The following is a 25,011-nucleotide window of genomic DNA, read 5'->3' as shown; positions in this document are numbered from 1 at the left end:
GCCCGCTACCAGTCTGTTCTCGAGTTGGAGTTAATGTGAAAGGGTGGGACCAGGGCTGCGAGCATGGAGCTGGTGGCAGGAGGCGGCGGAAGCGAAGGTGCCGACAGAGCGACGCGTGCGGAGACGAGCGTCGGGCGGCGGATCTCACAGGCCGCACTCTGGCCAATCCATTTACGTTAATTACGCCGCGATGGGGATAAATCGGCGTCCAGCCGTCCACCGCCGAGTTACGAGCGGACCGACTATAAAATAAATTATACCCACTTCGTTCGCCTGCACTCAGTTTTTTGTTGCCTTCCAATGGAGAAAAAAAGCAAAATCGAGAAGACGAAATACGAGGCAAAGACAATGCTTAAATTTATCTACTGATAATATAGACGTAGGGTGGCGGGCGCGGCAGACGCGCTGCCGGTGGCCGAATTATACGGCGGGCATTCCTGCCCGCGCCCGCGCCGGCAAAAACATGATATATAGCTACCTCGTGACGAAATATTTCAAATTTGGAGACCTGCCACGCTCCAAATGGAATCCACTTTAAATATTATCTCTATCGTTCGCTCAGACGACTTTACAATCTTGGGTTACCTGCCATAAGTACATACATAAAACTTCTCTACCTTAGTAACTCTACCTACCTATGTGGATTGGAAGACGAACTCAGTTTAATTTTTTTTATTATTCTTTAAGCAGAGATGACCTTAACAAAATATTAGGTTGTTTAGCCAGTTAGGAATTAAATCGGTTTTTGTGTTTCTCTAATGGATTTAAAAAATAAGTTGTCTTAACAATGGTTGAAAGTGATTTAAGTCAAATCTTAGTTGATCTTATAGCATAACATGTTGCACAGACGTGGCTGCCCTGTCATGCACGTATGGTAAAAACGTTGTAATTCATTGATACGAACCTGTAAGTAATCCTGTGGCCTGAATCAATCGCAGGAATTAGAATCGCAATTGAGTAGTGGTGTCAAGGAAACACCATAATTATTTATTTTTAACATTGCGTGGTTCACATATACATATGTAGGTATACTGATGGAAAATTTTAGCTTTCTAGAATTTACTGTCTGTAACCGAAGGCCACGGATGGACAGACTTAGATTTTTATGAAACCCTAAAAGGAGCAATGGAAATAAGCTCTTTTGAAAGTAGCCCCAGCGATCTTAAATGTCAAAAAACCACCAAAAAATTTTCTACCAGTCTGAAGTCGGTCGGTGCCTCAGCAAGAGCCAGCAGAAGTGGACCTATAGTCATCCACCTCACCTACGCACTATATGTTGGGCTTCAATCACTCCTGCTGGCTCGTGCTGAGGCACCGACCGACTTCAGACTGGTAGAAAATTATTTTGATGGTTTTTTGTCAGTTCAATTTTTTGTTATAATTTTATTTCACTCTTTTTCAGTGTAAATAATCTAAGATAAAATAGTTTAATATCAACTGCTCGTCAACTTTTACGAAAGATTGCTTTTTCCGATGCAGAAACGTTCATTATTGAGGAGTCCTGGTGCTTCACCACCCGTTTTACCATATGCATTACAAGGAGCATAAATTGCTTAGCAACTGTGTTAAAGTAATTAAAATTTAACCCGTGAAATACTTGTTATTGAGTAGTAACTCGGATGGTCAACTGTGGTCTTCATCATCAGTTCCACTTCACCAAATGATGATTTTCAAGAGCAAATGCGCGAGTTACTACTAAATATATCCAATTTACTATAGGTGTCCCTACAACATTTGAAGAGTTCCCTCGATTTCCTTAAGATTCAATTATCAGATCCTGATTTGGTGCTAATGGGACCTAATTGAAGACATTTGTAGACGAACGCAAAAAAAAATGTTCAAATCGGTTCATAAATGACGGAGTTCTGAGGTAACAAACATAAACAAAAAAAAATACAACCGAATTGATAACCTCTTCCTTTTTTGAAGTCGGTTGGTTTGGTTGGTTGGTTGATTTGTTGGGTTGGTCGGTGGCACACGCACTGAAAGTGCTACGTGTATGTTAGAGCCGTATCTTGTAGCTAAAGAGCTTTTTTATTTATTGACTTAACCCTCTAGTACCATGATTCAGCGGGTGCCTAGAATAGCCAAGATCCGTAACTCCTACTCGATCGCGCTTGACTGACATAGCGCAGACTATCGGCGAACGATATAAACATCACGTAGCGCCTTTTGATTGATTTTCTAATAAGTAGGAGTACAGATTTAATGTTCTAGCAATATGGATATCAATAATTTAAATTGACTGCAGTGAAAAACAAAAACTGTGTCGTAGATGCTTACGATCAACTCTGGATATACCATCGAACCATTTGAATCGCAACTCACTGTAGGACCTTTTCATAGCACACTGTACGATATGAATAAAAAACCTGTCAAGAGCGTATCGGACATGCCCAAAATAGGGTTCCGTAGCCATTACGAAAAATTTAGTAATATTTTTTTAAGGATTTCGTAATTTATACGGAATCTTCCAAGTTTAGGTATATTTTATACCTTAGGCTGCTATTTACTCTTAAACTACTAATAATTCTCAAGCAAACTTAGCCGTTATAGTTTTCCTTGTAAGATTGATAATTTTTTATTCTACCATTCTTTCAAATTTACAGCTTTCTAGCATTGATATTCCCTGAGCAAAGCCGTGAATTGACGGACAGACAGACAGACAGACAGACATGGCGAAACTATAAGGGTTCCGTTTTTGCCATTTTGGCTCCGGAACCCTAAAAAATGCCCTAAAATGCCCTACAAAGCAAATTATTATTGTACGTATTGTACATAAAAAGGTTCATTTGTCCAAAAACTAATTTACAAATGTATCGTCTCTCATGTTTGTGTCCTAAGTTAATATCTGTCTATTACAGGGCTGTATATTTTGAACCGCAATGGATAATACCTAGAAACATGAAACTTTTACAAGGTGTCTATATCCGCTATAATGCCAAACAATAAGAATTAAAATAGTAAAGTTATAAGTTAAAACGTGATTTTTGACTCTTTGGCTTAATATAAACAACAGTAATGTAATAAGTTGAGTACCTATCTATTTGAAATTTTTACGCCGTCTCTATTTAGTATCGTTACCGATTTGTCAACCATTAATAAAATTAATATAGACTGTAAAATACAAGAAACTAGCTTTTTCTACTTATACAAACTCTTCGTATGCGAATCCGATTTGCACTTGACTGTTTTTTTACCTTTGAACAAAAATAACAGCTAAAAGTTGCACCGCTCGTGGAAGAAGTATATATAAGTCATTAAAACTTACGAATTTCTTCCAAATATGGTACCATTTTAGCTGCCATTTTTATCTCAGAGATTTTAGGTAAGTACCTAAATTGTAATAATACTTAAAAAAAAATAAGTAAAAAGAATTATTTTTAATTTTAATTTTAAAAGTTAGACTATAATTTAGCGCTCAATCTATAACAATTTTCAATCTACATCACCAGCCAGCAAATCCCTAGGCAGCTGCCGTCCTGGTCAGGTTGGTATGTTGCCACTAGTTCCATTAACAGTACTATAATAGAGTTCTATAATATATATTTATCTTCCCGTGGAAGGTGTAGAATCAGCATTATGCTAATTTTTGACTCATCCAAAAAGTTTACGGTTTAGTAGAAAATATTAATTTTGAAAACTAATCAGCTGTATACAGGTAGGTTCACTGCAATTTCCTGTAAATAACTGTTATCTCCCGGCGAGTTCCAGCTACTGTACTTTGAGGACAATACTTCCTGTATTTTATGGATACGGAAAAACGCTATGAATTACAGCTAACTCCATCCATTTTTTTAATCAGAATTGGTAATGTTTAGTGAAACTGTCATTTTGAGATTCCCTATACAGATCAAAGCACAATACTGCCTTCTTATGACAAAAGGCGGTATCTCAAAATAAACACTTAATTGTACCATCTGATGCAGAATGTCTTAAGCTACACTAAACAGCTAGCTTTTTTTTGACATACCACCTTTTGTTTTAAGAGGGCAGAATAGATTAGAGTTTCAACTTAGTAACCCCTACTTGTAAACTTCTTCAGGTTTGTAATCGATACAGCATAATACATATGCCAGCTACTTGAATAAAAGTGGGCTAGATAAATGCGTGTCGGCTTTTCCTTAAAGGTAAAATGAACGTTAATATTTTATTGATGAAATTGATACTTAGACCACTAACAATAAGATAAACATTTTCTTCTCCATTTTACTCTCAATCTTACAAATGAGGTAAAACAATACTTGCGAAAAAAATTTACTCAGAAAGCCTGCGACGTGGTATGAGCCCATACGTCCTTTTATTTAAGTCATATTGTGATTAATTAACAGATAGGTGCAGAATTTTACGGTAGGATATTACGCTGTAAGTGAATCACGACATGCTACTTATATTGACAGCTTGTTGCCATCTAAGTCAAAAGGAAAGATATCTTACCTCACAAAAATTTGACACAATGAAGGAAAAGCAAAATTTAATACTTTAAAAATGTTTTAGGTACAGTCGAGGTCAATAATATCTATACACTTTAGTACGTACATTGTCACTGTATGCCTTCGGTCAATTTTATATAAAAATTCAAATATGAAGTGACAGCGACAAGGTACTAAAATTTAGGTTACCTGTGACCTCGACTATACCGTCAAATAAACTGAATCGCGTACCAGTGCAGAACCTTTGTGCTACTGATGTCATGTTGATGTTCCGTTACATCTGCCATAGAAATCATAGCGAAATTGATTATGAAATTATCCCTCCCATCTTGGTAAGCGATTCAGTTTCCTTGACTGTAGATACAGTCGACCAAATTGAATCATGACCCAGGGTGGAGCCTTGTGCTACTAATGTCATGTTGACATCTCATACGTTTGTTTTGTAAATCATAGTAAAATTGATTATTAAAAGGTTCCACCCTGGGTCTACTAATATACGGCGTAACATTCATATCGGTCAGTATAGGAAAGTCTGAAACTATAAGACATACGAAGATCTGTTCTTCGGAACCAGGTCATCGATTTTAGTAACAAGAAAAACTGCATTCATATTTACATAAAAAAATTGCACTCTGACGAGTAAGCAGAAGTTCAGACTCGGGTCGCAACCCATCTGACGTCACTTCTTTAACAATGGCTTAACCCAAACTGAGTTAAATCATTGAACTCATTTGCAGTGACCTTGCACAGGCGAGACGTCGCCAAGCACGGACCCGCGTGCCCTCAATTATTTTGACTACGACACCGAAAACAACCATTGCCGTTGATACAGCACGGCCGAGGTTTAGATAAGTATAATGTGTGTATCCGTACTAATCTATACTAATATTATAAATGTGTCTGTTTGTTTTGTTCCACTTTTACGCTATAACTAGGTACTGAATCGATTGCCATGAAATTTTGCATACATAAAACCGGAACAAATAGAGTTTAGGTACCCATTTTTTATCATAATATGTAGGCAACTGTTCTACCGAATAATTTTGAATATTTAATAATTTTACTCCTATTTCAGCTAACAAGTCTCAAATCCAATTATCTCATGAATGTTTGAAATTGAGACCAATCAAATTCAATTAAATTGTAACCGTCTCGTATCGACTTACCATGTAAATGGAATAAATTAAAAGCAATTCTGTATAAAATTAATGTTTTATTACATCTTCATTTCAATAAAATAATAATTACACGTATATATACACAGATAGGTATGTACAGATCGAGGCCACTAAACTATATGTACACTGGGTCCACGAGTATCACTAGGTCCACATTCCGCACGGGCGCGGCCCTTCGTCATCGGCAGCCGCAGCCCATGACCATCATGTCCTGATAGTTCTTGAGCACCACATTGTTCACTTCATCCATGTAGAGCATGGAGATGGAGGACAGCTGCGTCGGCACGCAGCAGGCCTTGGGCACCGCGGCCGGGTTGACCGAGTTGACCAGCGTCTGCACGATCGCGTGGTTGGTGCCGTTGAGGTGGTCCGCCAGCGGGAACGGGCAGTCGCCCTGGCAGTAGTACGCGTCGTAGCCGTGCGGCGCTACGATCCAGTCGCTCCAGCCCACGTCCGCGAAGTCCACGAACAGCGGTCGGCGCTGGCAGATCTCGCGCGCCTCCTTCCGCCGGTGGTTGCGGTGGCCGCGCCGCGCCGCGCGCTTGCTCCGCGTCAGCAGCGTCTCGCCGCGCTCGCGCGCCGCGCGCGCCCGTTCGTCCTCCGTGTACACCAGAAGCAGCGGCTGTAACGCGCGCCACTCTTCTTCACTCTCGTCGGCGCGCCGCCGCACCCGCACGTGCGGCTGCCGGGCGTCCGTGCCGTTCTCGTTCTGTTCGATAACGCGCACTAATAGTCCATGGTTCTCCTGGGGCTCGGCGAGCCAGCGGCGCGCGGCGCCGATCGCGTCGGCGCGCACGACGTCGTCGCCGGGCCGAAGCGGCACCGAGTCGAGCAGCCGCAGGATGGGGTCGGAGCGGCCGCGGCGGCCGGGCCGCACCACGTCGTACAGCAGCAGCCGCTGCGCGACGGCGCCGCCCGCCGCGCGGTGGAAGGTGAGGTCGGCGCCGCGCGCGACCTCGTCGCCGGGCACGCCGGTCACGTTGAAGTAGAGCCGGAAGCGATGCTCGTGCGGGAAGCGGTCGTCGAGCCGCGAGGGCGCGTGGTGGTAGGAGCGCGCGGTGTTGGCGGCGGGCGCGGGCATGGCGCCGCGCGCGTCGTACAGCACGCGCAGAGCGCGCGGCACGGGCGCGGGCGCGGCGGGCGGCGGCCGGCGCGGCAGCCCCAGCAGCGCCAGCAGCTGCCGCTCGGCGGCGGCGCGCGTGGCCTCGTCCAGCGCACCGCGCGCCCCCGCCGGCAGCGCGCACAGCGCGACAAGTGCGCACACCACTGCGCACGCGCACGCCCCACGCATAATTCTCCTCGACCCACCTGTAAAGACGGAAAAGCTCTTTAGAACGTTTTTTTACATTTCTTATAAGTTATTTAAAATAGGCCATGAGTAAAATAGGTTACACCAATTTTAATTATTTTAAATGAAAACTTCCTCCTTCTTCCTCTCCTATAGGCCATTAGCACACTTATGTATGTATGTAGTATGTAAACAATTGACAAAGTTTGAGCGGACTTATTTCAAGAAAGTCCCAATTATTTTGTTCGTGTGTAACAATTTAAATCTGGACATACACTCTCGAGCCCTAAATATGGCCTCTAGGTTAATTGTTAACAGCTAAATTTTGGTAGACGGCCATTATTCATAACCTAAATCTAAATCAATTACCTATTTCAGTCATATAATTACATATATCTTTGAAACAGTTTTAAAAAGTTTAAATACCAATAAAAAGTTAATAATTGTGCACTACATTTAAAACACAAACCCTTTTTATAAACTTATATTTTTTAGTTTACATTTCCACGGAAATGCCTCATAAAAAGTCAGTACGTAATCGTCTATTCATGGCAACACCCATTAAGACCTATTTTAAACCAACGTTTAACCAGTCCACTTGGTCTGCGGTCTTGCGATTTTTAGCCAAATTTATAGTCGTTAACTTAATTAGTTGACGCGTTTTGAGTATTTTATTAATAAGCTAAAGCTACTGGATGGTTACATTTTATTAAAAAGAAAGATTTTTTTTGGATCATTTAAATATATTTCGAAATTTCGATGTATAGAAGACATCAAAGAAAAATGAAAAGAAAGAAGAAAGATGTACCTATAGAATAAATAAATAAATATCCATGGGACACTTGACACCAATTGGCCTAGTCCCCCAAACTAAGCAAAGCTTATGGATACTACGCAACAGATAAACATACTTATATAGATAAATACATACTTAAATACATATTAAACATCCAAGACCCGAGAACAGAAATTCGAACCGTATTAGGATATTTCTCCACTAATTGGAAAATTTGAACAGTACCCTGCCAACTTTCTCTTCAAACTATGATGAATTGAACAGTAAAAATGGTTTTGCGCCATAACTACAGTGTTGTGTAGACCTATATAAATAAATGTATGCACAAATGTCAATATTATCAATTATTTTTATATTAATCATAATCAGGCAACAGGGTAGGTACTGTTTTTGAACTCTTGGGACAATGTTTGATTAAAAATATTATTAAAATGACATGCATATTAATTGAAATACTACTTTATTATCATTAATGGTGTAATCATCTTTTTAGTTTCAATAGAGAAATCTTGCTAAAATGTAACACATGGCTAATATTACCTGATATTTATTAAATTCTGGGTTTGGGACATGTCAGGAGACTGTTTTTGGGGTGTTTGAAAAATTGTAATTAAATAGGTAGTTTTTTTTTGGTATAATATTAGACAGGATTAAAAATACTCTCAACACGTTTTTCCAAAAAAGCCAAGAACAACGATTTTCCAATTAGTGGAGAAATGCCCATTATTCACACAAATATCTGCCCCGGCCGGGAATCGAACCCGGGAACTCAAGCTTCGTAGTCAGGTTCTCTAACCACTTGGCCATCCGGTCGTCTCATCTTATGCAAGGAGCATTATTTGATTGCGGTCTTCGATCAATTGTTAGCTCGACACGTAATGTAATGACCAATAATCTGGTAGTGAAATTCTGGTGGTCCAGCCAGGATCGTCTCCGCAGAACAGAACCCTTTGATATTGACTTGAAATTTGGTAAGAAAATGCAGTTTGATTGAATAACAATATAAGTACAGTGAACAAAAAGTACCGTCAGCAAAGATAAGTCCAACAAAAACCTTTTTAAAATCAAATGAAGGTATTGAAAATGCATTACGATACAGTCTGAGCCTATTTATTGTTATTAAATTGTTGTTGTTATTTAAGTGATATAATTTTGTATAAAAAATAAAGTAAAATACATTTATTTCAGACCTTACAAAAACGGTCCAATGTATGGTTAGTAAAATACAGAAATTATTTAATTCATTGTTAATACAAGTAAAAATAAAAATAATACAAAAACTAAAATTATACAGTTAAAAATTAAAATTGAATAAAATTAAAATTACAAAATAAAAATTATGAAAATAAAGTTAAAATTACAAAACTAAAATTATAAAAATAAATATAAAAAATATCGCTTGTGCCAATACGCCTTAAAACCGAGTCAATTTCGAGAACTAGTAGAAACCAAATGCTACCAGCCAGCCAACAAAGGGCTCAGTGTGAGCGACCGGTAGCACGCTTATCGCAATTCTAACTAATGCCCAGAAATTGCATTGCACTCGTAATTATTTATGCACATTTTAATTAATTCACTGAGTTAGTATAATGTCGGTTAAGCATTGGTTAAATGCAACTCTTTACTATACAAAAAATTAAGAAAGAAATATAATTGACAAGCATTGAGACACATTTATAAAGGCTAACTAAACAACCGCCCAAGTTGTAACATCAACGATGTTACATGATTATATCCAGTTTGTTAAATAGTAAAATTGCGTTCTTGTAATCCGATTCACCCTTTTTACATATTTGGCAATGAAATACAGGTGAAGTTGAGTACCTCCAAAACAGCTTTATAAGATAATAAATTTAATTTCAATTACTGTATTAATCTTTAATTTTTGTTTGAAAATGATCCTTTTATATTTTATGTGCATTAACTAAGACACTACTGATTTATTTTCAGCTAAATATAATGTCAAATAGATTGTATTAAATTTAATACCTGTTATTATTAAGTAGATAAATCTAATGCCTCGTAGAGTCAATAAATCCATGTCACTTTATATCCAGAATCCGTAGAAAACTTTATTTAAATCACTGTTGCAAATTATAACACAATGACCGAAACACATGTTTAATGTTTAACCCATCACTTGAAATAAACTAAAACGTTTAAAATAAATGTTTACTCGTCACTCATTAAAAATAAATAAAGACAAGTATAAATTTCTCAAATGTGCGAAATATTTAAGGATTTAATCCAACTCTGTCTGTGCAAGTGTATGTCCGGCCTTGTTCGAGTCATCCCCAAAACTAAACACCCGATTGTCTGACTTCCAAATTTATACTTATGTAAATACGCTATTTACATATGTACAACAGTTTACATAAAAGGTAGGCGGGGTACCTGATTTTACTGCCTATTCATAGTTTTTCAATGCCCATTTTTTCTACGGGCTTTTGTGTAATAGGGTTGCTTCTGAATAAAATATACAGTTTTTGTGCCCTTTTTTGAAATATCAATTCAAGTTTTAGAACATTTTGCCGATGATGCAAAACATTCATTTACTTACACTTTTGTTTTTTCCTTGTGTGATGATTCACATGCTTATCATATTACATAATTAAATCAATAGGATTTTATAGCGATTTTATGATCAATCAAAATTCGTTTTTGACAGCTTTAAAAGACTATCATATCATAACTTACTTTGTCACAAAGATACATTATCATATGTAGCTGTGCCACAGTTGGCATCATAGTGAGCGTTCCATGATATCTTTTTAATTATTTAATACATTACTCTACCTATTGTAATGAACTTTAACGTATTTTTCGCTTGCTATAATACATTTTTACGGTTTTTTGGCCCTATTTTATACTTGGGTTAAGCTATTGAAATATCGCGTTAAGTAATGGTTTTTGGGTAAAAAAATACGTGTGTTCAACATCAACTTGAACAGTCTTGAACCTTATTTCAAGGTAAATTAAATGTCCCAATGCTGGTCACTGTCTCAGAACTTGCTATGTTTAGTTTGATGTCATTAGTAATAGTAGGGCCACGATTCAACGCATGTAAAGTGTTCTATTGGCCACAGTAGCGTAATTCAACTCCCTAAATTTGGTGTTATACATACGTAATTAGTTATATGTATATGAAAATCTAGTGCCTCTGATTTTTCTTAATTAATACCGGGCTTAAAAGCTACCGGTAGCTAAGGGTTGCACATATTAGGTACGCCACTGCACTCACATCCTTGACAAGTGGCGGTAGTGGTCTAGAGCAGCTCTAGCTCTACTCAACCTGCGGGCCCGCAAGCTTGTACCTACGCCTGGCTTGACTGGCATATTGATTAATATTGTTTTTCTTTGAACCGTTTTGACTTTCAATGCTGTTGACAATTAATTCTGCGGCCCGCTGCGTCATACCTACAATACCAAAAAACGAGTGAAGAACTGCGAATTACACTCGCGTGGAGAGGGTTACGTAGGTACTTTCTTAGACATAGATTTATGTTACTTGAAGTATGGATTTTCTGTACATTTTTTTTTAGAAATTTTAGGCCCAGTAGTTTCGGCTATAAGAGGGAACTACTTCAAATAAATACTGTATTAAAGTATCATTTGCCATATTACACTACGTAATTAGCATTTTTTTATTATTTCTAATTTACCCCTCAAAAGTGGCTCCCATGTTTAAAATTCTTTTATTTACTTTACACGTTTGTCTTTAAATCGTCAACTTACATAGGTATGTACTATTTATGTGCACTAATTTTCAACTCAATCGGTTCAGTACTTTCAGAGCAAATTGGCTGCGACAAACAGAAAGACAAACCCGCAAGAACGACGCAAGAACGCAAGCATTGAGTCGATACTATATCTTGTCCGCAACTGGTGGCTAGGTACCACTGGTTTCTGCCACCTGTACCACTACCATGAGTTTACAGTATAAACGTACTCGACGGCGCTGTACAATTCTCCATACCAATAATTTACGCCGTCGCTATCGAGTACGGTCACTGTAAACTCATCAGAGGCGTCTTTACGTATAGTGCAGGGTATGCGTTGCACACGGGCGCTGTGGTCTTAGGGGCGCCGGCCGCGGCACTTTGTACAGTCACCAGCATTAATATCTGCCACAGCGGAGCGTGCAAAAATATCTGACACGTCTTTCTGGCCCTACAAATAGAGTCGTTGCCAGTTTAGGATACAAGAGATTAGATTATGTTTTTTTTTATATTATGACCAAAATAGAAGCCAAAAAGACCAAAACCAAACCAAACCCAAGCGCCTGGACCAAAATGAGCTAGAGCGATATGTTAGCGATATTATTTCCGGTATTGAATCTTAATTACGAATTTAATTTACATCAAAACCAGGAAACGAAATCCGAGAGGTTTTTTGACATAACCTGACAATTTCTTGTAAATAAAACGTGTATTATATGTTTTATTTTTTGCTTGTATTACAGGCCACACCCGGTATAAGACAGGTCAGATCATACAATCAGTTCTACTTATACGTTAATTGGGAAACGATTGACCCAATCAAATAAAATTGCAATATCAATTAATCAAATAAGGCTGCAAATGCGCCCGATTTATTACATTAGCTGTTGTAGTAAACTCTTTATTGTACAAAGGTAAAAAACGATCACAATTAACAAACTTTAAGATACATGTACATGAGTTGACTTATCCCTTTAATGGATCTCTACTAGGCAACCTTTGAGAGGATGTAATATAATGTAAATGTTGTAATGTAATAATGTGAAGTATATAGATTTCAGTGCCCAGCAGTGGTATGTATAGGCTGGTATGCTGATGATGAAATAGATTTCAGCTAATGTGATTGGTCGTTGGCCGACTTTGCGTATCTCCGCTCCGCTTCAATGGAAGCACCACCTTAATTTGTCACTTTTAGTTAGGTATAAATTAGTTTTCAATTCGACGTCAATCATAGCGATATGCAAATGAATAGTTATCAGATAGCTTTAAAGTATAAACAAGGCAATTAAATTAAAAATCATTGTTTGAATAAGAGGTGTTACTTAATTTTGATAGGAACAATATAATTGGTAAAGCCGGACACGACTTGTTTAATATTTTTCCGACATTTTTGAGTTTTTTTTATGGGGTATCGATTATTCCAAGTCCTTGTAATATTTTAATTCATTTTATTTTAATATGCGATTTTATCAATTAACTCAGACCTACATTAATTTACGTTCAGCGGTGTAAGGGCGTAACTAGGTATAGCCTCCTGAGTCCTGACCTTTTTTAACAAACTTAGTGCTTAAGACCTAGACGTGGTTGACTTGCTTTGTTATTCTGGATATTATTTTAAAAATATTAGAATTCTTTATTCACTGAACAATTTGTACTTTATAAATTATTCTTCTCTTATTCTTAGTGTTGATTAGTCCTTTATAAAGTACTCAAGGGCTTAGGAGGATACGAGCAAAACCCTACGGAGCCTTAACTCTAGGGAGGCCGAACTTGTTAGTCCTACCTACTAACTGAAGACCTCATCGGAGTTTAGGACCTCATCAGATAAATTAGCTACAGACCCCAAATGTTAAAAGTAGATAGTTACGCCACTTCTTATGTTACAGTGTATACAAGGACGATTTTATATACCTATGTGCCATGCAAACAGGTACCTAAATATTTACGATCCGATACGATAGTTTTTGTTTTAATTATTAATTAACTACGAGATAAATATTGAGACACAACATCATACCAGTTTAATGGCATTCCTTAACAATCCTTAACCGTACGGAATATGCGATTTCTTAATTTTTTATTATCGTTTTATGGGCGCAATTAAAAGTTTAAACGCAGCCAATATTAAATACAAAGTAATCAGGTGTATGATATGTTTGGAATTCGTATAAACCTACTAAATATACACTTTCCACGGGGCTAAAGTAAAAGACATCAACGGGCGAACGGCGCGCGCGCACTCCGCGATCGCCATTCGAAGAACACTTACAGCTTTCGTTAAACCAATATAAGTTTATAGTTAATAAAAGTCACTTTGATTACTTTACCGCTCTCATAACCGCATATAATTGTCTCCAAAAGAGCACAGTTAAGATATTTAATTTAAATCCCCCGTTTGATGTTCGATGTTTGCTTTTAGTTAAAATGAAAATGTATCTTAATTATACACAAGTGACGAATTAGGGAAAGTGTTAGTAGCGAAAGTAGCGAATTGGGTAAATTGACGAGTTGACGAGTTAGCGTACAGTGATAAGGTAGCGGAGACTTTTGTAAACACAGAGGTAAATAACGCACACACGCAACCAGAATTAAGCTAACGGGCCGGAAGGAATGTCGAATCACTACGCTAAATAGTTATCCAATAATAGCGGAGCGTTTTATTTTGTTACCGATATTTTGATAATGCGGTCACGCGACTCACCCGTATTCCTAGCGCATCCAACGTGATAAATCCGTGCAGTCACTGTTCACAGTGGGTTCACGTTCACGTTTACACAGTAGGTAGTTCATGACAGTAGGGCGGTTTGGTGGCATCACTGAGCGCGAGATTCCGTGTGCGCGCGGCGTGAGCGGTCGCGAGCATTCTGCGCGGCGCGGGGCTCGCGGGCGTAGTGATGCGGTCCAGACGCGGCGGCGTCTGCGCAGCCCCGCCCCGCGCGCCCCGCCTCTCCCCGCCACTCCCACGCACCCTTATCCCTCCCGCTCCTGTCAACACCTAGCACTGACACTAGCACTCACCCCAGCACCAGTGTTGCCAATTTAGCTGTGTCGCTAGAAATTACCTTACACTTTTGCTTAAATCCGTATCAAAATGAGATTGGGATGTATTCATAAACCGTAACATAAATAGATTTTTAACCGACTGCAAAAAAGGAAGAGGACACCTATCATCAGTTATTTTACAAAAATATTTAAAGAAATGAACATTATTTTTGTTTTTAGTGGATTTCATTTTATTTTTATTACAATTTTAATTTCATTTTTTATTCGATTTCATTTTATAATTTGGGTTAAGTACCTACTTTGTACTGGATGCCTGTAAATTAAACTTTATTATTATTATTGCTATTATTATATATAAAATAAAAACAAACCGAGTCTATAAAAAGGGAACCCGCCTATGACATAATAATAATTATGTAGATAGTTATCTAGTTCCCAGGACATCGCTGCATTTTCTCTGCATTGAGAGGCACAGTCTTCAATGACAAAAACTGCTTTTGCAGTTAAGAGATTACATGTCTTTTTTTATCTACCTGTATTTACGAAAAGACCGTCATTGTGAAGAAGACGCCGACAAAAAATTAGCAGAGTAACATTTTTTTCTAGAAACAAATTAAAATTAACCACAAAATGATCATAAAAAACTCATTAGATAAATTTAAATGTTGGGCACAGGCAAAAATGCAATAAATTGTTTTATTGCTAAGATGATTTTTGAAGTCAAATCACTTTGGAAAGAGTTTCATATGCATAATAAATAGTTCAGATTTTTCTAATTGGAAAATAACTTACTTTCTTTCTCAAAATGTAATCCTGTATCCGTACGTGCTTAAGACCTACATCGGCTTATCATCATTATCATCATCAGCCGGAAGACGTCCACTGCTGAACAAAGGCCTCCCCCTTAGAACGCCATAATGAACGACAACTCGCCACTTGCATCCACCGGTTGCCCGCAACTCTCACGATGTCGTCAATCCACCTAGCTACGCGGCTAATAGGTACACTATGCAAATTTTGGGACTAATGTAATGTAATGATCTAATGAGCCCGTTAGTACCCAAATTTATTTTAAACGTTCTTTCAGCGAGTTTTGAGATTGAGCCTGGCGACTTTTATTTATTGAAATTGGCAACACTGCGCGCTACGCGCGTGACGTAACGATTGCCCTAATTTGACGCTGTTTGTACGCTTTGATGACAAAGTGCTTTGCGCAATTATTGGTGAAGTCGGGGGGTCTGTACTACGAAATTCTAAAATCGAAGTTCGTATCGTACCGTCCCTCTCACTCTCGTATTAAATAAAATTAGCGTGGGATGGCAAGATAATTAATTTCAATTTCACACTTCGTAATACATATAGGGCCAGTATTTGCTCCTGCCTATTCGCAAGTCAACACGTCGTTGACGGACCCTAGGATACGTGCTCTACATTTTGACGCAATACGGTATTTGACAACTCCTGATTTTGCCATATCTTAATATTATTATGAAAATATAGATATACAGATAGTGTTTAGCGAAGAGAAAATTTAAATCGGTTGAAAATTGGATTTATAGTGATTTTTTGAAATATCTATATTCCTGTCTCTTTCTCAAACGCTTTTCTCTATGCAGCAAGTATGGCGGTACTGGCGTGTGACGTCACATGCCAGTATGTCTTTCTCTGTCTAATCTTGAATTTAAAACCTGTATAACTTTGTTATTTGTAAAGGTAGTTTAAAAATTGTTTTTCTATTCGATAACAGGCATTGTGTAGTTTTAATTTATAAAACATATACAAAATAGTCAAATACCGTATTGGAACGCTATGAAGGCATTTATATACTCGTACTAATACTACCTACTTTTGAGTCAGTGATTTCTGAAATCATTTGCTTAATCATGACCTACCTAGTGCTTAGGGCATGAGTACCTGGGACTTGTTAGCAGGCTTTTGAAAACGCCGTTCTTCGCCCAGCAGTAAGTATCTGTAATCCGGGATAAAAGCTTACCACAAGACAACCCTAAAACTTGTTTCCCACAGGCTGAGTAAAAAACTTCCTATAGGTAGGTAAATAATACTTTGAATGCACTCAAATGTCATAATTGCAAAATATGTGCTGTTGATTACTTAGCCGATTGCAGCAAGATAAGATAGTGTGAGGTCAAAAGGGGGCACATTAAAGTTAAGTCGTTATTAAGACACAGTAGGTACACATGTGCGAGCATACCTTTTTGCACTTCGTCCGTGAAACTGTTTGAACTTACCAGATGTGTTATAAATAATACAAAGGGAAATTATTAAAGACGTCACGTCTGGTTTTGGCCTCAGGCGATCCCGGGGCTGGCACTTACCTCTCTTATAAAGTTTGTACCTACATACTTTAAATTTGAATATTTTGCAAACAAATCACTGAATCGAAAAATCGTTTTAGCAACCACCTAATGGTTTTAAAAGACGGTGGTGATCTCTTACCATCAGGAGACCCACATGCTCGTTTGCCATCCAGTCGAATAAAAAAAAAGGTAACCTGAAGGTTGAGAGAACCGGTAGTTAGAACTATTAGGGGCCATTCATAAATTACAACACTTACACAAATTTCAATAATTTTTGTGTAACAAAAATTCTGACGATACTATTATATTACCAACTACATTGTCATCTCTAACGTTCGTAAAATCACAAGAGTGGGCGAAGATTTCTAAAAACTACTTTAAATATATTATGTCGAACGAACAAGTTTATAAATAGAATACCTACAGTCGAACTCGCAAATATTATTAATGACCTCAATTTGATCCATATCAGTTGTAGATACTAGGTACTTCTATCATTTTATAATTAAATATTCTAGATGTTGTCCACGTCTTTGTCGGCGATATTTTGGTTATCGTTATCCCGTAGGAATTGTGAAATTTTCCGCGATTACAATATTTTGTGTTAAAAGCTACATAATAAGATGTGTGTGCAGAATTTCATCAAAAATTTTTTTTATTCGACTGGATGGCAAACGAGCAAGTGGGTCTCCTGATGGTAAGAGGTCACCACCGCCCATAGACACCTGCAACACCAGGGGGATTGCAAATGCGTTGCCAACCTAGAGGCCTAAGATGAGATACCTCAAGTGGCAGTAATTTCACCGGCTGTTCGTTCAATTGTGTAGTAGTAGTCAAAGGGTATCCAAACATTCATCATTGTCAGCATTAGTGTCAGTGATATCGTTATTACTCGTACCAAATAGTATCGAAAATACAAACTGAGACATGGATGCACAGAAAAACCAGAAAAAGAGACCAGCGCTGGGAATCGAACCCAGATCCTCAGCATTCCGTGCTGCGTGCTTTAACCCCTACATCACCGCTGGACAGGAGTCTAGACACAAATTTCTCCTATGCACACATATCTCAGGTTGCTTTTTTCCTACTACGCTACTTAAGCAGCAGCACTAGCGACGTCTATGTTTAGCTCTCATCGAGAGACGTCAGCACCAATAGTACCTATCAGGTGTCTTTGGACACAATCGAATAGATCGAGTCGAGCCCCTGAACGACTAGCTCGGTTACCAATTTTTCACATATTCTTAATACGACCGTGGAAGACCGTGGAAGAGTGTGACCTTTATCACAAAATTGTGATCTGTTTTGTAAAAAAAAACCTTTGAATTATCATAATTAAGATGACAGATCAATCTTGAGTGGGTCCCAAATTAAAGGTCGTGACTGTACCTCCGTCCTCTTCCTTCCTAGCTGGTTGAAAAAGGACGCAGATAGTTGTTTCATCCATTCTGATATGATACACTTGATCCCTAAGTACTTGTCTGAAAACCCACGCATGCGCGCGCTTCCTGTGCGGATCTAGTCTATCTAAACACGTCACTGATATCTGGCCGTTTATCAAGTTGAAAGTAAAACCACGCTCGTTTGGATAAAGTTCTATTTTGAGTACACTAACGATTTCATTGGCATAGAACGTTGGTATAGTAAAAAGTACAAAAAAGGTTACATATAGACGATGACATTAAGTAAGTACAAGGACATTTTATTTATTTGAACAACTTTTGAAATTTTAGAAAGATAACTTTACTTACTTTACTTTTATTTTATTTTACTTAAGTTGCAAAAAATATTGGATTCTACATACGGTCAAGGAGTTAAATTCTTTGGCCACCATGGAACCATTGCACAGGAAACGTCATAGTGACATCGCATTAATTAACAAGGAAAGTCGTAATGACTTTTCCTTTGAAAAGGTTCCATGGTGGCCCATGAATTAAATTCCTTGACTGTACACACATCTTCTTGTATTGCTCTTTCCACAGCCAATTCGTAAAATTATCTAATTACTAGCTTTTGCCCGCGACTTCGACCGCGCGGAATTCGGTTATATATATCCCTCGGGAACTGTGCATTTTTCCGAGATAAAAGGTAACCTATGTCACTCTCTGGCCCATAAACTATCTCTATGCCAAAAATCACATTGATCCGTCGCTCCGTTTAGACGTGAAGGACAGACAAACATGGGCATTTCTTATTCTTACGTTTTTTTGTGTGAGTTGTAAGAATTGAGTAGGTATATTTTTTAGGAAAATCAGTAAACAGTATATTAATTCACTTAGCAAATTACATCTAGTATTATTTTTGAATATAATTTTTGACTTACAAAAATTAAAAATATTTTTAAAAAAACTTTCAAGTCCAAAATGTCACGGAACGTGTAGTGTGAGATTGGCGGAATTTGGAATAAAATGTTTTTTCCAAAGAAATGTTATGTTATTTTGCAAAACATTACAGCAATTATGCAAGACTAACCTTTGTTCTATAAAATGAATTTAAATATAGATAAATAATAACGACTATTTGTGATTTTGAGCAACATAAAGTTTGTGAGTAGCTTTTGTGTCACGACCATGAGCGATACTACAAAATTACGGTTCTCGGTACAAAAGTAACATTGATGTTGGCAAGCCTTTGTAAAGTTTTTTAGGACAGCAACACTGTCTGTTTGTCAGATTTGCAAATGGCTGAATGTAGTGTGTATATCACAAACATTTTTTTTGTCATTTATTTGAAAAAAAGACAACCTTAACGCGTCAACGCCGTGTACGAGTTTTGAACCTAAGGACCAATGTCACGTTATTATTTAAAACATAATTATGTAGGTAATGTGGTGTAGTTTAAGATAATTACTTAAGATTTGTAAAACCATGGTTGTCTTTTAGGTTATACCGAACAAGTTTCAAATTGTCACGACCATGGTAAGAAAAAAATGTCACCGCCGTGGACTTTTTGAATACATGGTCGTGACATATATAATGCGTGGTTGTGACATTAAATTTCATTTGAATTACTCTGTGGATTTGTTATTATTTGTTATTATATAGTTATATTGTTATATATGCATATAATTTTTAAAATTACCTTTTAAGGTATACTGATTTTCCGCTAATCTGATTTTGTAGATGTCACGAAAGAACAAAACTACGGAAGAAAAACAGCCACATTCAGTAATGTCACGACCCAGGCACCATCTGTCACAACCGTGTTTATGTACCTATTTTTTTCCTTCCTGAGGGCATTAAGCTTGTCCATATACATAAAAAATATGCTATTGGTATATACTTTTAATGTACATCGTAATAAATTGTAAAAAAAAACTTTCAACACACTTTCGCATTTATAATATAAGTGTGGATTAAACTAGACCAATAATATACATATTAAGAAAAAATAACCATAAGTAAAACGTAACTATAAACTAAATACCTAACTTAAAAACTTAATACCAACTAAATTAAATTGAAAAAAAAACCCGTATATTGTATTTATTTTTCGATTAAAGTTTGAGACATACGAATCAACTAAATATTGGTCAATGTGGAGCCGACAAAACGAACTTTAGAAATATTTAATGAAGATGCATGGATTACCAGGTGCACACATCTTTATAGTCAAACAAATAAATCATCAGTCATCCATCACACAAATATTCGAGGATGTTGCTGAAGATATTGTCAGTCTACTTATCTTTCTAACTAAATCGAACTCCAACACCTACTTATTTGACACAGCATGGGTTTCGATTGCTCCATGATCATTTAATCTTAATTTTCCGTTTTTTTATCTTCTTGACTTTATAAATCAGTTTTTTGATAAGGAATAAGTATACTTAGCTTAGAGCGTGTTTACTCAGCATTGACTTTTACACTCGTATCCGTAACGGGTTGCCCCGTTGTCTGAGGTTGCACTCTCCCACTTATTTTACTACACGCTTACTCATCACCTCTGCGATAACTTAACAAATAGCTTTGCTTTATCAAGAAATCATAAACCGCAATAATTGTTCCTTTTTATACTTTTGTCGTTACTTTTTTCACATTTCCGAGATAAAAGTACGGACGTAACCTTGTTTTTATTCTTTATTCCTGTTTCCGACGTGCACGCACCTGTCTTCGAAGTTATAACAATAAAGAGTTATTCAAAGTAAATATTGCCGAGATAAATGCTTACATTACGCACTGCGCGCCTGCGCGATGACTCGCCCTGAACAATGATCGAAACTTTCGATCAGGTGCAAGATTTTATTTTCTTTAGAGATAAAACATTGTGATGATGGCGGTCGACATGTTTTTACCCACGACACGATGTGTTTCATCTATAAAGTTCTCTCTGAATGGCTAACTGAGTGAACACAATTTTTTTTTAACTGCTGAATGACAGTTCGTCCGCTGTCATAAAGAGTCAGAAGTATTTGAAGGCAAATAACTGGACACCAAGCAATAAAACCGGCCCTGTGCGAGACGGATTTCTACCCGAAAGGTTCGGTACCAGTTCACGTACCACCGTCTTTAGTTTAAAGCTACAGGAATGTTACTACATCATCATCATCATCATCCCAGCCTATATACGTCCCACGCGGGCCCAGTGTGAATTGGGAACTTCACACCCTTGAATTGCTTCGCAAGTAGGAATGTTACTTAGCGATTTATAAATTATGTAGGTGCTGTTATTAATACGTCCATCAATCTGTACTTGGTGTAATAAAAAAACAACACGTTTCTTTGCCACATTTTTCAGGTTCGATTTCTGGTGAGACAAGAAAAAAAATACATGGGAGATTGAGCATCGTTACGAAATTTAAGTTTCCATAGAAGCATTGAAAAGTCAATGTACAAAAACAAGTTTGGAATATTTGTATTAAAATTCTATTGCTTAAAAAAATACTAAAGTGCCTAAATGCCTAAGTGTGTAGGTGTGTGTAAGTGTCTAAGTATTGCGAACAGGTTTTACAAAACAAGACAAAAAACCATTTTTGTAAGTTCTAAGTTCAAACTTTACATATTTTATTTCAATAAAGCTAAAAATTCTAGGTAGAGCCGAAAAGGCAGTAATTTCAGTTTGATAAAACTCTGTTAATTTTTTCTATATTATCTTGCTTACTTCAATGCAGTTTCTTAAGTTAAAATGGTCCCAAGACAGCGATATATAAACCAAAATCTAACGCCACAGCGTATAAAATAATACTTCTACGATATATCCAGTCCAAATATGTACTACAAAAAACTTGATAGCCATCCATCCGCGTAGTAAATACAAAACTAATTACTTTAAACATGCGTTCGTCAAGTTGAAATGAGTGAGATTGCTACCGTATGCAGATACGGCTACTGCCTCCGTTACGCGGTCATAACGAAGCCATCGATTCAGATTCGCAGCGTGACAAAACTTCGTATGTTTGCTGCCTTTTACACACATATTAACACTGTTACTTGTGCGAGTGGGATGAAGTAATCGACTGTTTAAGTTTTGGTCGGTGTGTGAGACTGGGTGTTCTTGTTTTTTACCTCTTTTTTGGCGCGTGTCGCTCGCGTGCCGTTATGCGAGGTTCTTTTGCCAGCGAAAGTTAGGAGCCGCTCGCCACTTTATACCAGTTTTTGAGGTTCTAGAATTTTGATCGTTGCACTGGTATCCGCATTATACACTGACGAGCAACAATGGCGGGTCAATACGGTATTTGACAACTCCTGAGTTCATCATCATCATCCCAGCCTATATACGTCCCACTGCAGGGTACAGGCCTCCCCTCAGAATGAGAGGGCTTGGGCAGTAGTTCCCACGCGGGCCCAGTGCGGATTGGGAACTTCACACACACCATTGAATTGCTTCACAGGTAAGCTCGTGGTAAATTTCAAATGTAATTCCGCACATGAATTTCGAAAAACTCAGAGGTGCGAGCCGGGGTTTGAACCCACGATCCTCTGCTAGAGAGGCCATAGGTCAAACCACTCGGCCACCACGAACTTCAAACTCCTGTTTGCCATATCTTAATATTATTATGAAAATATAGATATACAGATAGTGTTTCGCGAAGAGAAAATTTAAATCGGTTGAAAATTGGATTTAAAGTGTTTTTTTGAAAAATCTATATACCTGTCTCTTTTTCAAACGCTTTTCTCTATGCAGCAAGTATGGCGGTACTGGCGTGTGACGTCACATACCAGTATGTCTTTCTCTGTCTATCCTTGAATTTCAAACCTTTATAACTTTGTTATTTGTAAACGTAGCTTAAAAATTGGGTTTTCTATCCGATAACAGGCATTGTGTAGTTTTAATTTATAAAACATATACAAAATAGTCAAATACCGTATTTTATATGAAAAACGATTCGTTGTTTTTATACTCGTCTGTACGTATTATTAACGACTTGTACTGTACATGTACATACATTAGACCTGTTGTTAAGGGAGGATTCAATGTTGGACTATTAATATTTCGATCAATAAGTAAGTATTAGGAAAGAACGTTTCTTTACTTTGGAGTTAAGCTCATTTGGAGTACTTATAAATTGTTCCAAGATACTTGATTGATATTTACAAAAACAGCGGATGTAGTACCTACTTAATGATAATCTCTACCAGTCAACTGCTGACTACATAGAAACATGCATAATACTAGATATTAGCGGATATACATTTGGGTCACACACTGAATAAGAACAAAAGTTCTTTCCTGAGTACATAAAGTTAACGACTTGGAGTCATGAAACTTGTACTTTCTTTGAATGGGCTGTAAGTAGGCCATTGCCGTATCGTATTAAAATTGACAAAAATATTGATCGTAAACCCTTTACTTTTGCCTTTACCCTCAAGAAAGACCGGAAAATCGTATTTATAACCTACTAGCTTTTGCCCGCGGCTTCTCCCGCGTGGGATTCGGTTATCGCGCGCTGTTCCTTCAGCAACTATGCATTTTTCCGGGATAATATGTAGCCTAAATATGTCACTCTCTGGCCTATAAACTATCTCTATGCCAAAACTCACGTCCACCCGTCGATCCGTTTCGACGTGAAAGTTGGTCAAACATAGAAACATAAGAACATAGAAACACACACACTTTCCCATTTATAATATTAGTATGGATGCATGTATTGCTGCAGCTTCAGCATTGATTTCAGGTGATAGATACCTAATTATACTTAGGTACGTACTTTAACAGACACCGACGTGATTTTTTGTGAGCAAGAGCAACTATACTTAGCTCGATAAAAATAGGTTTAGCCATAATTGATATATTTAAGTATTTAACTTTAGCTATTGGCTACGAAAACAAAAGGTCAACATAAGTAGTTCTACTACTTGACACGTAGGTTGTTACGTCATACACCTGTTTTTTTTCCTTCTACCTAAAATTCGTTATTAGTTATTCGTTATTACTTTAAAAGTTATCTCTCATCTCAATGGCTCTTTAACTGTTAAATTGTTGTTACCTACATACTGACTAATATACTCTTTATTTTTCTTCATAATCTCTGGATATTCAACTGTATAAAACACAGCACCTGGATACATTAGCAGGTAGTTTACTCTGTGGGTTAAGATTTCTTGTCGTGCTCTTTTAATAAATATTTGTTAGTTACTCTGACTCATTATTAATAATGTTAAAGTGACTAGATACTCCCTCTTGTTCTGAGAGGAGGCCTGTGCCCAGCAGTGGGACGTATATAGGCTGGGATGGATACTAGATACTAAAAGTAAAATGTGCTGATGTTTAATGTTATAGTGCTGGCTGGTCTTAATAATATTCTAATTTAGAATTTAAAAATAATGTTTCATTTTTTGAATTTGAATTGTCACCAAAATAGGCGATGTGTTTGAAAAGTTCCTCGAGTAAATATTTGTGGCCAGTGCGCGCCATGCCGTCTGCCTCCCACGGGCAACCGCGTCCTGCCCTAACTAGGGTTGCCAAATTTAATAGTATATTTTTTATCGAGGGACTAAAATAAGCCAATATATACCCGAGATGGTTAGAGTAGGTTAGTAATTTCTGTTAAATAATTAATGCGTTTCTTATTCCTCCAGTCCATAAAACTTTCATAGGTTTTAAAATAAATCAATCTAGATTTCGGTGGCATTATCTCTTTTGCTCTTAGCTCGACATCACTTGACGACATTGTGAGAATAATCAATTTATTTTAATCGTTTATGGTTTACGCTCTATTACAATTTCAAAGTTTTCGCGGTAAGTATTTTTTCCAAGCAGACACAGATATAACAAAATCGCATCGGCGAAATGGTCCATAGGTACACAAAGTGGAATAAATAGAATGGCGCCACCTT

At 37.5% G+C, this 25,011-nt stretch overlaps 2 protein-coding genes across 5 annotated transcripts in view; both read right to left on the bottom strand.

Annotated features, from left to right (window-relative positions):
- Positions 1 to 25,011, bottom strand: part of LOC141432097 (prolyl 4-hydroxylase subunit alpha-1-like) — a 136,009-nt gene that overhangs the window by 97,647 nt on the left and 13,351 nt on the right. The gene's annotated exons all lie outside the window — the stretch shown is intronic.
- Positions 5,627 to 14,313, bottom strand: dpp (decapentaplegic morphogen). Of its 2 annotated transcripts, none has more exons than XM_074093503.1 (2): positions 14,116 to 14,313; positions 5,627 to 6,919 (listed from the first exon to the last, which is right to left on the bottom strand). In XM_074093503.1, the coding sequence occupies exon 2, from the start codon at positions 6,900 to 6,902 to the stop codon at positions 5,790 to 5,792; it is 1,113 nt and encodes a 370-aa protein (XP_073949604.1). In that variant the 5' UTR covers positions 6,903 to 6,919; positions 14,116 to 14,313; the 3' UTR covers positions 5,627 to 5,789. The 2 variants fall into 2 exon arrangements, with proteins under 2 accessions (XP_073949604.1, XP_073949603.1); XM_074093502.1 differs by lacking the exon at positions 14,116 to 14,313 and adding an exon at positions 9,685 to 9,977.

Source organism: Choristoneura fumiferana, chromosome 10, assembly GCF_025370935.1.
Source record: "Choristoneura fumiferana chromosome 10, NRCan_CFum_1, whole genome shotgun sequence".
Lineage (NCBI taxonomy): Eukaryota > Metazoa > Arthropoda > Insecta > Lepidoptera > Tortricidae > Choristoneura > Choristoneura fumiferana.
Note: the sequence above shows the minus strand (reverse complement) of the source record. Positions and strands in the feature narration are given on the sequence as shown.

Coding starts and splice junctions, on each gene's coding strand:
- dpp (XM_074093502.1), bottom strand. CDS start 9,736: ATGGATTTATTGACTCTACGAGGCATTAGATTTATCTACTTAATAATA. Junction 6,920..9,684: donor TATCTACTTAATAATAACAG/GTATTAAATTTA, acceptor CCGTCTTTACAG/GTGGGTCGAGGAGAATTATG.